The sequence below is a fragment of the Macaca thibetana genome, chromosome 7 (assembly GCF_024542745.1).
Source record: "Macaca thibetana thibetana isolate TM-01 chromosome 7, ASM2454274v1, whole genome shotgun sequence".
In the NCBI taxonomy this organism is placed as follows: Eukaryota; Metazoa; Chordata; class Mammalia; order Primates; family Cercopithecidae; genus Macaca; species Macaca thibetana.
This window is the reverse complement of record NC_065584.1, coordinates 7,786,385-7,799,450: the sequence shown is the minus strand read 5'-3', so window position 1 is coordinate 7,799,450 and position 13,066 is coordinate 7,786,385. Positions and strand designations below refer to the sequence as shown.

Sequence of the window (13,066 nt, the reverse complement as noted above, 5' to 3'; positions counted from 1 at the left end):
ACCAAGGCTGGGGCCAGGCTGTCCCCATCACCCAGGAAGGCTGCTAGAGCTGGGATTTGACCTGGGTTCATCTGACACCAGGCTCCTCCCAGCCCTGGTCCCACAGCCCACTTGGGCCCAGGTGAGGCCTCTGCTGGGGAGGTGGGTGCTGTGGCAGGGCTCTGTTCTGCAGCCCCACTGTTTGTCCAGCACCAGGGTGCATCCCACACCTGTAGAACCCCGGGCTGGACTCTGGCAGTCTCATGGGGGCTCCTGGGGGGTCAGCACTGGTCCCCTCTGTCCCACGGCATGCCCCTCCATCAGCCTAGCCCATCCCAGGGAGCCCAGAGCAAGGGTGACAGGAGTTGAGACCCAAGATGGGGCCACAGGCCCTGCCTGGCATTGACCCATGGGCCTGGGTGTGCCGGACAGCAGGCACCAAGAGGGGCCACAATGTGTGAAGCCCATACGGTGGGGTGGGACCTACCTAGGAGACAGATCAGCCCCCATTCCATGCCTCCCACTCCCTCCAGTGCCTGACACCAGCTGCCACGCCAAGGCAAAGCAGAGGTGCCCAGCGAGGGACTCATGCCATTCCTTCCCCGGTCACACCGCCTCCCCGGGGACACAGAAACCACCTGTGCATACCTGAAGTCTGCCGAGTGCTGCAGAGCTATCTCAGTCCAGCCCACAGCCGGGCAGGTGGGGCTCCTCCCACTTTGCAGGGGAGTCACTGGGCTTCTCTCTTTGCTGACCTGCATCCGATTTTCTCCCTGCTGCCCCCTCACCCCAGCCCACAACCCAGCCCAAGGCACAGAGTGCCGGGGTTCCACCCCCGCCCTGCCCCCAGAGTTGTCCTGGAATCTAACACCCAGGGGTTGCAGAGGGAGGAGGGGAATTTTCGGGGTGGAGGAGACAGTTCCAGGGGAGGTCTGGCCTTGTCTTTCTCTTTTTTCTCTTAAAATTAAAGTTTCAGTTAGGAGGAACAAAAACTTCAGTTAGGAGGGACTCAGGATGGCCACCAGTCCTGATTTGTCTGAAGCTGGCCGGGGGGGTAGTTTCCAGGATCCATGGAGGGCATTCAGTGCTAAAACAGGGGAAGTCCCAGGGAAATGGGACAAGTTGGTCACCTGGGAGGGAGCCCACAGCCATTTCATCTAACCCTACATGATGCTTGAGCTCCCTCCGCTGTGTCCCCATCCAGCAGCTGCCCAGCCCTGCTTGAATACCCTCAGTGACGGTGAGCTCATTATCTGACAGGGCAGCAAGAGCCAACCAAGAGGTGGACACAGCCAGGACTAGGCACTGACCACAGCGAGGTTGGAGTTGGCAGAGTGGAGTGTGGGGCCAGTGGAAAAGAAGCAGGGCCCCTGAGCTGCCTTTAGGGGCAGCCACGGCTTCCCACGGAAAGAGGAGGACAGAGAATTCCTAGGCCAAGGGAACAGCACAGGCAAATGCCTATACCATAGGGATTCAGTTCTTTCTCTCTGATGGCCAGTGCAGGGGTGAAGAGTAGAGGCTGTGACTTCACAGCCCTCCTCCTCACCCCACCCACAGATAGGGCTTCCTTTGGAAACATGGAGGCCTCGTCCTCCTGCCTTCACTCCCCAGGTCCCTGAGCCAGGAAAGGCCTCAGTGCAGATGGAAGAGCTGCCAGGATGCCTCAGCACGCTGCTCCACCCACTTCTCATTTTCCTGAGGCTTATGTATCCTCAGCGCCAGCATCTGCCCCCTCCTCCAGGAAGCCTCCTCTGATTTCCCTAGTCCTGAGGACTCCCCTGCCATAAGCAACATCCTTCTTCTCAGGCTTGCTGCAACCTCCAGCCCTGCCAGAGACGCCTGCCATTCTTCAGCTGGGCTTTCTCACCTCCGCACCTGCTGGCTTGTCTTCCTAGAACACCCTCCATTCCCTTCGAAAAGCTTTCTGGGCCGGGCGCGGTGGCTCATGCCTGTAATCCCAGCACTTTGGGAGGCCGAGGCATTTTGGGATCACTTGAGATCAGGAGTTCGATATCAGCTTGGCCAACATGGTGAAACCTCGTCTCTACTAAAAATACAAAAATTAGCCAGGCATGGTGGCAGGTGCCCATAATCCCAGCTACTCAGGAGGCTGAGGCAGGAGAACTGCTTGAACCCAGGAGGCGGAGGTCGCAGTGAGCCGAGATGGCGCCACTGTACTCCAGCCTGGGCAACAGCAAGACTCCATCTTAAAACAAAAACAAAAACAAAAAAATGAAAGAACTTTCTGGACTGAGCACAGTGGCTCACACCTATAATGCAGCACTTTGGGAGGCCGAAGCACGAGAACTGCTTGAGCTAGGGAATTCAAGACCACTCAGAGCGACGTGGTGAGACCCCCTCTCTACAAAAAATAGTTAGCTAAGTGTGGTGGCACAGACCTGTGGGCTCAGCTAGGGAGACTGAAGCGGGAGAATCACCTGAGCCCAGGAGGTTAAGGCTGCCATGAGCTGTGATTGTACCACTGCACCCCAGAGTGACCCTGTGGCAAAAAATAAAATAAAATAAAATAAAAATAAAAGAAAGAAAAAGAACAGACTTTATTTTCACTTAACGATAACTCAAATGCCAGCTCTTCCAGGAAGCCCTCCTGGAGCTCTCGGATTGAGTTTCTCTCCCTTCTCTTTAAGCCATTTCACTCCCTCTGGTCTCTGCATACAGAACTGGGTAGACCTAGAGCCTGAGGGGGCACAGCAGACCCAGCCCTGGGGTGATGCCTCTGGTATCTCCAGCCCTTGGCAGGTTCTGCCCTGTACTTTGTGGGGACCAGGGGCGGGGATGGATTGGCTGTGAGCCAGGTACACAACGAGAGCATACTAAGAGCTTGCTGGAGTGCATTCTTTCAACCAGTATTTCCTGAGCACCCACACTGTGCCAGGACCAGATGGCTACCCCTGGGGATCCCACCTCTATCCCCTGTCGACCCTCAACATGTGGCTCACTCAGCACACAGTAGATGCCTGAAGTACTGGCTGCTGTTGGCCAAACAATCAAAGGCAAGGGATGGCCTTCCTGCAGCGTGGAGACAGACAGCCTGGCTCCAGATCCTGCTCACGCCCCATACTGACCCGGTGGCCTTGGGTGGGTCGCTTAACCCCTCTGTGACATGGACATGATGGTCGCAGCAGCTCTGGAGAGCAGAGTGAGATGACGGGTGGCCACACTTCACGTAGCTCCTGGTCCCGGCCATGTCCTCAGTGGTGGTATCACTTGTTATTCTCCTTCCCTAAATGTCCATAAATGTCCCTTGCTGGCTGGGTGGAACCGTTTCCAAGGAAAGAGTGTACAGGCATTCCCAAGTACCCAGGAGCTGGGGTCTTGGGGACTGACCAAGCACCTAGGGGTGCAGTGGCTTCTCAAGTAACATCCTGGGGCTGCCCCAAGAGGCCCTGGGCGGGGGAGAGCAGTGCCCAGATTTATCCACCAATCGCACAGGCTGCTGGCACTGAGCACATTCTTATCTGCCCAGCCCAGCATGGGGGGGGTGGCCAGGCTGGCCGGGGCGGGACGCTGCCTGGGGCTGGACACGGAGGATCCCCAAGCCCTGCTGGGTGGGTGACAGCCGCTGAGGCTCTGAGTGACCCTGCAGGCTGGTGGCCAGCCGGCTGCCCATCTCCCACACCATGTCGGACGGCGAGGGCCCCTCAGCCGGTGAGTGGCAGTGCTATATTTACCCACTATGGCTCCGGTTGCAGAGCCAAGGCCGCCAGTCGCCGAGGGCACTGGGGCCCCCACAGGCTGCCGGCAGCTGTGAGCTAGACCCCCTTCCTCCTTGCCCAACGCCTGGGGGGCCTGTGCCGCCGGAAGAGGGGAGCTTGACTTTAAAGCTAAGTTCCGCCGCACCCCTGACTGCACAGTGTAGCCAGTGCAGGAAGCTGTGCCTGATTCAAGCTCTCCCGGGGCTGGCAGCCGGGGCCAGAGCTGACCCAGGACAGAGGGGCAGGAGCTGTGGCGGGACCCATGGGTAGGCTCAGGGTGCCGTGGGCCACTGGAAGCACATGCAGACGAGTGTATGTGAACATTTATCGGCAGGGAGCGCCCACAGCTTCCGTCTGATTCCCTAAGTCTGAGACCTGTGGGCATTCTGAGTCCCTGGTCCAGCAGCACCAGGCAGGCTATCTGTGTGCCCTCATATCCTCTAGGTTGAAAATGGCCAGGGACACAGGCAGGTGGAAAGGCGATCAGATTCCCCATGGGGTCTGCCCACTGCCCTCTGCTCTGCCTGAGGCAAGAGGCTGTGGTGGGGACTGCCACCCGTGTGCCTGGCTGGCTGCCCCTGGCTCCTGCCAGTTTCAGAGGCAGCCTTGGCGGAATGGGGGCTGGAGACAGCCGAATCCAGGGGTTACATGGGGGACTCTGGAGTCAGGCTGTCCAGGTTCAAATTCCAGTTATTTCACCTCCAGGCTGGGTGATCTTGGGCAGGTGGCTTAACTTATCTGAGCCTCCATGTCCCCAGGTAAAAATGGAGATTGTGGTCCTAACCTCCCGTTGGCTGTGAAAATTAAATTTATGATATTGTGTGAAAGCGCCTGCTGGTGCCTGGGGTGCACTGAGTGCTCAGAGCGCTGCGTGCTGGCAGCAGGTGGGCACCCCGGGCAGCAGATGGGCATCCCAGGCAGCCCAGGCAGCCAGGTCTGGCCTCCTCCAGCAGGGCCTCCTTCGTAAGCCACCAATTGTCGCTGGCACGTGGATTCATTCTCCATAAAACCCCACCTCAGAGGCTCTCGGGACACATCAAGGTCTCCTGGGGGATGTGGGCGGATTGTGGGTGACAGCACTCTGCAGATACCCTGTTACTGATGAACAGTTCCAGCGCCTTGGCCTGGCTGCGTAGGATTTGGAACAGAGAGTGCGAGAGAGTGTGTGTGTGAGTGTGTGTGTGAGTGTGTGTGTGTGAGTGTGTGTGTGAGAGTGTGTGTGTGTGAGTGTGTGTGAGAGAGAGAGAGTGTGAGTGTGTGTGTGTGAGTGTGTGTGAGAGAGAGAGAGTGTGAGTGTGTGTGTGTGTGTGTGAGAGAGAGTGTGTGTGTGTGAGTGCGTGTGTGAGAGTGTGTGTGTGAGTGTGTGTGAGAGAGTGTGAGTGTGTGTGTGTGTCTGTGTGTTGGGGAGGGGTACACTGACAGAAGGGGCCTGACCTCACCTTCTTCCACTGGGTGCCAGTTGTCCTGGCTGCCAGGAATTGCCCGCCGGGGCCGCAGGAGCTCCGGGAGCCAGCAGACAGCTCTTTCTGGCCGGCCCTGCCCTACACCTGACGCTAACCCGGAATAGCTCTCCCCCTCCACCAGGGACATGGCCCTGGTTTTAGCAGCTTGTAAAGCCACCCGCATGGAGATGGGTATTTCAGGAAGGCTAGGACAATATTTAGCCCATCGGGGCAAAGGAATGGGCGCTGAGTGTGCATGTGTGTGCGCAACCTGGAGGCTGGGAGGTGATGTGGGTCTTGCTGTCCCTTCCCCGTTTAGGAGAGGGTCAGCCCGGTTGGGCTGGGAGGTGGCGCCTGGATTCCAGGCTGGCTCTGTCGCCCTGGTGGGCAGGTGGCCCTGGGCAGGCTCCGGGCTTGGTTCTCCCATCTATAGAATGCCATGCGAGGTCTTTTGTCTCTAATATGTGGGTTTGGGATTCAACCTGGCTGGCAGGAGTAAAGGCGGCATCTTGGGGCAGGAGGGTATATTTACTTATGGGTAGAAGGGTGCCAAGGAAGGGGGCCTTTTGGAGCACACAGTGTGAAGTTCAGGCCTTTCTAGGATTCCTGCCCAGCAGCAACCAATGGTTGCTCCAAGGACACTGCAGTGAAATATTTTCACCTGTTTTCAGTAACTGATCCCCAAGCCTGTGTCGGCAGTGGGAACATTCTCAGCTCTCCACTCGTGACCGGTGTGACCCAGGGCAGACTACTCAAGGGCACTGTGCCTCAGTTTCCTCATCCATTAAGTGGGGACAGTAATGGGACATTAACTCCTCAACGTGCAATAAGGATTAAATGGCTAACAGCATGTAACACACCTAAAATAACGCCAGGCTTATTGTTAGTGGTTATAGCTGTTATTATTTCACCAATAAATAAACAACCTAGAGAGGGAGATGAGGGAAGCAGAGGACCTGCTGCATCCTGGACACGCTGTTCTGTTTATTACCGGGAGGTGGGGACTATAAGCTCCATCGTGTAACTAAGAGTACTGAAGCTCAGAGAGGCACACGTAAGGTCACCCAGCTGGTCAATGGCAGAGCAGGGATTCAAACCCTGTTAGCACAGAACCCGGGTTAGGCCCCTCTTCCTGGGAGTCCCACCTGCACACCCAAGGAGGGGAGGCTGGCTATTTTGTGGGACTTTTTGGCTGCTGGAGAAGCAGCTCTCATTTCAGGGTTAGCTAGCTCAACAGTGCCTCTAATAACTTGCAACCTGTAGAGAAAAATGTAGTGCCTTGTTAGGGTGTCAAGAAATTTCTGCAGAGCAGGAGCGCAGCAGGAGGTGGCTGGCCCCTGGATTTGTGGCCCTGTGCCTGGGTGGGTGAGCTGGAGCTAAGGTTACCCGGGAGTCAGCACCATATTTATAGCAGGAACTTGCCTGCATCAACTACCGGCCCACACACCCTGGCCAGCAAAGGCGCTTCCTTTACAGTTGCCTGCATTCTAGGCTTGGCTCTGTCTCTTAGGGGCGGGGTCACATCACCTGACTAAGCCTCAGTTTCTTCATCTTTAAAATGGGGGGTTCGTCATCTCCCTCACTGGGTCTGAAAATAGGACCTGTAAGTGCACGGCACCTGCCTGGCATAGATGGGGCCTCAGAAGATGCCGGCTCTACACATCCTGGGTCTGTTGATTGTCTTTTCCTGCCTTTGACCTTGTGATTTACCGTCTCCCGTCCTGGCCAGAATCTGCAGGAAGAGATCCAGGTCTCTGTGCTGTTAGCTGCCCCCGTGCTTGGGAAAGTTTCCAGCAAAGCAGCTTTACAATCCTAAGCACCGAAGAACAGGCTGTTCTGTTTTCAGCAGAGCAATGAATGCAGGTCCACAGAGACCAGGGTTCAAATCCCAGCTCTACCACTTCCTAGCTCTGTGGCCTTAGGTGAGTCACTTAACTTCTTTGAGCCTCTGTGACAGATGGGCATTTGCCGTGCTGCAGAGGGTATGGTAAGGACAGACCTGTAACCTGCAGGAGTGCTCAGCCAGCAGAGTGACCCTGTCTGTCCTCCTAAGTAACCCTCCGCCAGTCCCACTGCCCAGTTCTGAGCCACAGTCACCCTGTTCGTGTGGTGAGACATGGCTGCCCTTGCTGGTGCCTTTTGTATGTGCGTGTGCTGGGAAGTTGTTCCCCTGTCTTTATCACCTCCCTCAATGCCCTGCAGCTTCTGATTCTCACCAAGACATTCAGCTGGGTGAGCTGACATCTCCCTGGCCTCCCCGAAAGGCCCCCAAGAACTGGGCTCTCCAAGTACCTCTCTCTGCTAGAAGTCAAGGATGGTTTTCCAAGGATAGGGCCTGCAAACATAGGTGGTGCCACCCAACTGCTCACGCAATTCCCCCTGGCATCCTAGAACCCAGACAGCACCCCAGCTTTTTGCTCCCCCAGACCTCATGGTGGGCCCCTCACCAGGAACCAGGGCAGTGTCCACCTTCTCTTCCTGTCCTGGCCATCCCCAGCTCTCACCTCAGTTTCTCCTAGAAGGCCCTGTCCCCCAGTTTATGCCATCCCTGTCCCTAAGGAGGTTGCACTGCTCTCTGAGGGGGGGTCCTGGCACAGTGTCCCTTCCCTGGATTTCAGGGTAGGCAAGTGCTGGAAAGGGTATGAGATGCCTGGAGTGGCCCTGGGATATGGGAATACCTCTGAGATGACCTGGTGAACGGTGCCAATGTGGTTCCCTGCCCTGCTCGTAGGAGTCCCGAGCTGTACAGGCCTGACCAGGTGTAGTGGGAGCCTTTGGTGCTGAGTGACCCAGGGCAGGCCTCCTTCATGTGTGACCTCAGAAAGGTTATGTAGCAGCCATCCACAGGCCAGCACACGGCTCTGGACACATGCCCCGAGTTCTGACATCAAGTACCCCCCACCTCAGCCCCTGTGAAGGGCTGGGCCTGCCTGAGTCGCTCTGAGGGTCCAAGCCGGACTCCATGCCCTGTGCCTTCTGGGTGCCTGCACGTAGGGTGGTGGCAGGGCATGAGTCCCTGAGGAGCAAGAGGCAGTTTTATGTGACGTCAGTGGTTGCTAAGGCTGGAGACAGCAAGTGGCCTGGGTTTTCACTTCCTTTATGGTTACTGGCCGGTTCATCCCTTGGGGATAGGGAGCCAGTGAAGGCTCTGGAGCCGGGGATGGAGGATACATGGCTTGCTTCAGCGCGGTGGGTGGAGGAACTGGAAGGAGGATCTGGAGGCCCAGAGGCCACGGAGGAGGCTGGGGAGATGGTCCTGGGGAGAGAGGGTGAGGTCCACACAGGACGGGAGGGACCCGGAGAAGGGCACAGGTAGATTTGGCAACTGCTGGGGCTGGGGTGCTGGGAGGGTACAGGGGAGACTGAGCCTGATTCTGCCGCCCCCGTTAGGAGGGTCCAAAGGACAGACTGTCACCTTCAGGGCTCTGTGGGGTGACGGGGCAGTGTTTCAGGGCTCAACTGTAAAACCTGTGGCACGTGTGGAGGGCTGGGTGAGAGCCCCCTGGCGTGGAGGACTGGGTAAGATCCCAGCCCCACGTGCCCTGGCCCTGGACACAGGCAGGCCCCTCTCCTCTCCGAGCCTCGGCGGTCTCATCTGTAAAGTAGAGGTGACACTGTAACCTCAGGGGTGTCGTATGGGTGATCTCCAGGCATGAACCTTTGAACAGCACTGCAGGTGTGCCGGGCACCTGTGATACTGAAGGACTCAGCCTCAGCAGCATCCAGCAACCTCTCACCAGAGGCTGGGTGCGGGGCGGGGACACACAGGAGGAATCCGCAGCTGGGGAGTCCCCTTCAGTGCCCCTCACGGCACCCCTACATTGAGGTTCACACCACACTCCTAACCCATGGGATCTTCATGTTATGGAGCAGGGGAAACTAAGGCCCGAGAGAATGAGAGACCAGCTCAGTCACCCAGCGAGGGCGTGGTGAGCTTAGGCTCAGGCCGGATTCCCAGGCACAGGTCGAGCCCCTCCAGCACTTTCAACGAGGTGTCTCCCACTTGTCCCATCGTCCAGGCTCAGTGGAGGCCTGCCTCCTCCAGCGACCTTCCCTGAGTTCTGCAGCCCCTGGGGACCCTGAACCCCTGGAGCACCCATGCCCTGATACCCTTCTTGGGTAGTAGCTTTGAGTGGCACCACCCCAGACCTCTACCCTTCTCACAGAAGTTACGAGCTGTGGGATGTCACAGGCGTGTCCAGGTGCGGCTGGAGCCTTCGGTACTGTGTGACCCAGGACAGGCCCCCTTTCGTGTGTGGCCTGAGAGATGCTGATTTGTTAGCATCCACCCACTTATCTGTTACCCATTCAGGCCAGTACATGGCTCTGCACACGCGTCCCAAGTCCCAAGTCAGGCAGGGCCCAGGTACCTTTCCAGCCCTGCACTCACTTGGCACATGAACCTCCAAGCAGCAAATGAATACATTCGTGTGACTAGGGGCCCCATGCCAGCGTCGAAAGTACCCTCGCAGGCTTTTTCATCTATGACAAGAGATGCAGGTTAGAAATGCAGCTTGGAAAGGAAAGCTATCCACTTCTGTTCTTTTAAAGTATTGGGTCAATTCTAAGGGAGCATTCTTGAGATAGCAAGATAGCTTTTATTTTTTATTTATTATGCTTTTAAAACAAAATTTTTAAAATGAAAAACAGCTAATGGTTGCAAATGCTAACAGCTTTTGCGTTTAGCATTTGCAACCATTTCACTATTTTTTTCTTGAAATTCACACAGTCAAAATAAAATATAGAAACCGGTTGCTGAGGTAGGTAAGAGGCCGCCTGTAGACACCCATTTCAAATTTCCAATTTTTGCACTCTGATTTCAAAATTTTGCCTTCATCAAAACAGCTTCTTTGGTTTTTATTTTGTTTCCTACTCTTTAAGTCAGAATGGGATCGGGATGCTCCGGAACAAACAAATCTCAATGGTTGGATGCCACAAAGGTACACTTCTACCTTATACAAAGGCCACTGCAGGTCTGGTGACGTCCTCCCCGCTCCCAGGGCAGGTCCCTGCACGGTGGCCCAGCGTGATGCTTCTTTAAAGACCCATGTTTTCCCAGTCACTGCAGCCAGCCAAGAGAGAGATGGCGACACAGCACCAGTTAAATGCACCCACCAGGAAGTAACCCACCTTGCCACAACCAAAGTTTCACTGGCTCCAGCAAGTCACATGGCCACACCAAATGGCCAGAGGACAGGGTGTGTCCCTCCATTAGGAACAGTAGCAACGTCTGCACCCTTTCCATTGAGTTTTTCCCCACCGATTGACTGTTTCTTTGTTTGTTTTTTAAGTAATCCATTTTCATTATGAAACAGAGCATATTGTGTGAGCTGTGGTCAACAGGCATCCAAAATGTAAATCATGTGATTTCTAATATGCAAATCACAGTGCAAGGGGCAAGAGTTTTCAAAACATTGCTCCCTCCCACAGACTTGCATTTGCATTTTAAAGCACAAAAATAAATTTCTGAATGATTCGGTCATCACCTCCAGTGAGGAAAAGCATAACCGAGAACAACCTTAGCCAGAAATCTCTTTTGACTTTTTATTTGTTGAGGTACAAAAGAGGGCGTTGGAATGAGCAGGCTGTGGAATCCGTTTATTCAGTGTAATCCACAGATCCAAAAACTGAGATAGGAGTTTAGAAGGCAATGATTTTTGAATAATACTGGGGGAAATTATGAGAAGAGCGTGTTTCTTCACTCTAATACAGATATGCACTCTCTCTTTGATTCCATGACACCATCAAAGAGAAGCTGTGTCATCAGTTTAGTAACTGGCTTTCCCAGTTGACTTTTTTTTGAGACAGACTCTCGCTCTGTCGCCCAGACTGGAGTACAGTGGCACATCTTGGCTCACTGCAACCTCTGCCTCCCGGGTTCAAGTGATTCTCCTGCCTCAGCCTCCCAAGTAGCTGGGACTACAGGCATGCACCACCACAGCTGGCTAATTTTTGTATTTTTAGTAGAGACCAAGTTTCACCATGTTGCCCAGGCTGGTCTCAAACTTCTGACCTCAAATTATCCACCTGCCTTGGCCTCCCAGAGTGCTGAGATTACAGGCATGAGCCACCATCCGGCCCCAATTGACTTTTAATGGTGGACGTGTACATACATATATAGCGCGCGCACACACACACACACACACACCATGAAACACATTTAAATAAAACTTTACAGTGTAAGATAGGGCTGTGGCCACACACATCACACATTGCTTTGTATAAGATAAGATCTGGTTTAAAAATAATGTTTGCAAAGACTAGAGGTTGCCTATGAACCCTGTCATAAGAGTCAGTGACATCAACTTGGATTGCTAGAAATAAAACCAGAATTGGGCCTGAAACTGCTGAGCTCCGTTTGGGGGGTCAGACATTCCTGCAGTATTCAGCGCTGTGGTCCAACCTCGAGGCCAAACTGTTTAGAGAACTCTCTACCAAGTTTAAACACATCTTTTAGGAATCCTGCCTCATTTATTTTGGGTGGAAAAACATGTCAAGCGCTGGTGCTGGAGCAGAAAACATCCTTCCTGCTGCTTCTCGCTCATAGTCTGAGTTAACCTCTGCCTCTGTGGACGCTGACTGAGCCCGTGCCGTGTGCATGGTGGTCTGAGTTAACCTCTGCCTCTGTGGACGCTGACTGAGCCCGTGCCGTGTGCGTGGTGGTCTGAGTTAACCTCTGCCTCTGTGGACGCTGACTGAGCCCGTGCCGTGTGCCTGGTGGTCTGAGTTAACCTCTGCCTCTGTGGACGCTGACTGAGCCCGTGCCACGTGCATGGTGGTCTGAGTTAACCTCTGACTCTGTGGACGCTGACTGAGCCCGTGCCACGTGCATGGTGGTCTGAGTTAACCTCTGCCTCTGTGGACGCTGACTGAGCCCGTGCCACGTGCATGGTGGTCTGAGTTAACCTCTGACTCTGTGGACGCTGACTGAGCCCGTGCCGTGTGCGTGGTGGTCTGAGTTAACCTCTGCCTCTGTGGACGCTGACTGAGCCCGTGCCGTGTGCGTGGTGGTCTGAGTTAACCTCTGCCTCTGTGGACGCTGACTGAGCCCGTGCCGTGTGCGTGGTGGTCTGAGTTAACCTCTGCCTCTGTGGACGCTGACTGAGCCCGTGCCGTGTGCGTGGTGGTCTGAGTTAACCTCTGCCTCTGTGGACGCTGACTGAGCCCGTGCCGTGTGCGTGGTGGTCTGAGTTAACCTCTGCCTCTGTGGACGCTGACTGAGCCCGTGCCGTGTGCGTGGTGGTCTGAGTTAACCTCTGCCTCTGTGGACGCTGACTGAGCCCGTGCCGTGTGCGTGGTGGTCTGAGTTAACCTCTGCCTCTGTGGACGCTGACTGAGCCCGTGCCGTGTGCGTGGTGGTTTGAGTTAACCTCTGACTCTGTGGACGCTTACTGAGCCTGTGCTATGTGCACGGTGTACCGCCAGGCACTGTGGTGAGAGGCTAGAGCAGGGAATTCAGCCCTGGGTCTGATGTCCTTGTCCTTAGGGTTAATAGACTGAGGTTACCGGTGGACTAAACAAGAATGTATACAGTAGGCACTAAAAAATGGCGGTTCTCTTTCCCCTAGGTCCTTTCACACGCTCAGTTCCACATGATGCCCCTTTTACCCTATATAGTCAACATTATTCCATTTTACAGTTGAGCAAATGGAGATTTAGAGAAATTGAGTGGCTTGCCCAAGGTCACACAGTGAGTAACTGAGACAGATGGGACTAAGACACAGGTAGGCTGTCCCCAACCTGGGGTCACCCACCTCAGGAGGATCAGAAAAGTGGCACTCCTTCCCAAAGAAGGGAGCTGGGTGTGGGGGTGGCTTGGGGGAAGGGCCTTTATCGGGACCCAAGTCCAGCAATTCCCTCTGAACTTTTCTCGGGGAGGGAGCGGTCTCAGGGAGAGCCTACGTGTGGAGCCTGGATGGAGGCTTGGCC

At 55.1% G+C, this 13,066-nt stretch overlaps 2 protein-coding genes across 4 annotated transcripts in view; one reads left to right on the top strand and one right to left on the bottom strand.

The window, feature by feature from the left end:
• The window catches only part of SETD3 (SET domain containing 3, actin histidine methyltransferase), a 363,397-nt gene that overhangs the window by 344,352 nt on the left and 5,979 nt on the right, over positions 1-13,066 (bottom strand). The window lies entirely within an intron of this gene.
• Positions 3,481-13,066, top strand: part of EML1 (EMAP like 1) — a 209,710-nt gene continuing 200,124 nt past the window's right edge. The window contains exon 1 of one of the 3 annotated variants that reach the window (XM_050796683.1): positions 3,481-3,648. In XM_050796683.1, the coding sequence (XP_050652640.1) occupies positions 3,621-3,648 (28 nt within the window). In that variant the 5' untranslated portion in view covers positions 3,481-3,620. The remainder of the gene's footprint in view (positions 3,649-13,066) is intronic. The other 2 variants (XM_050796678.1, XM_050796685.1) reach the window with 2 other exon arrangements.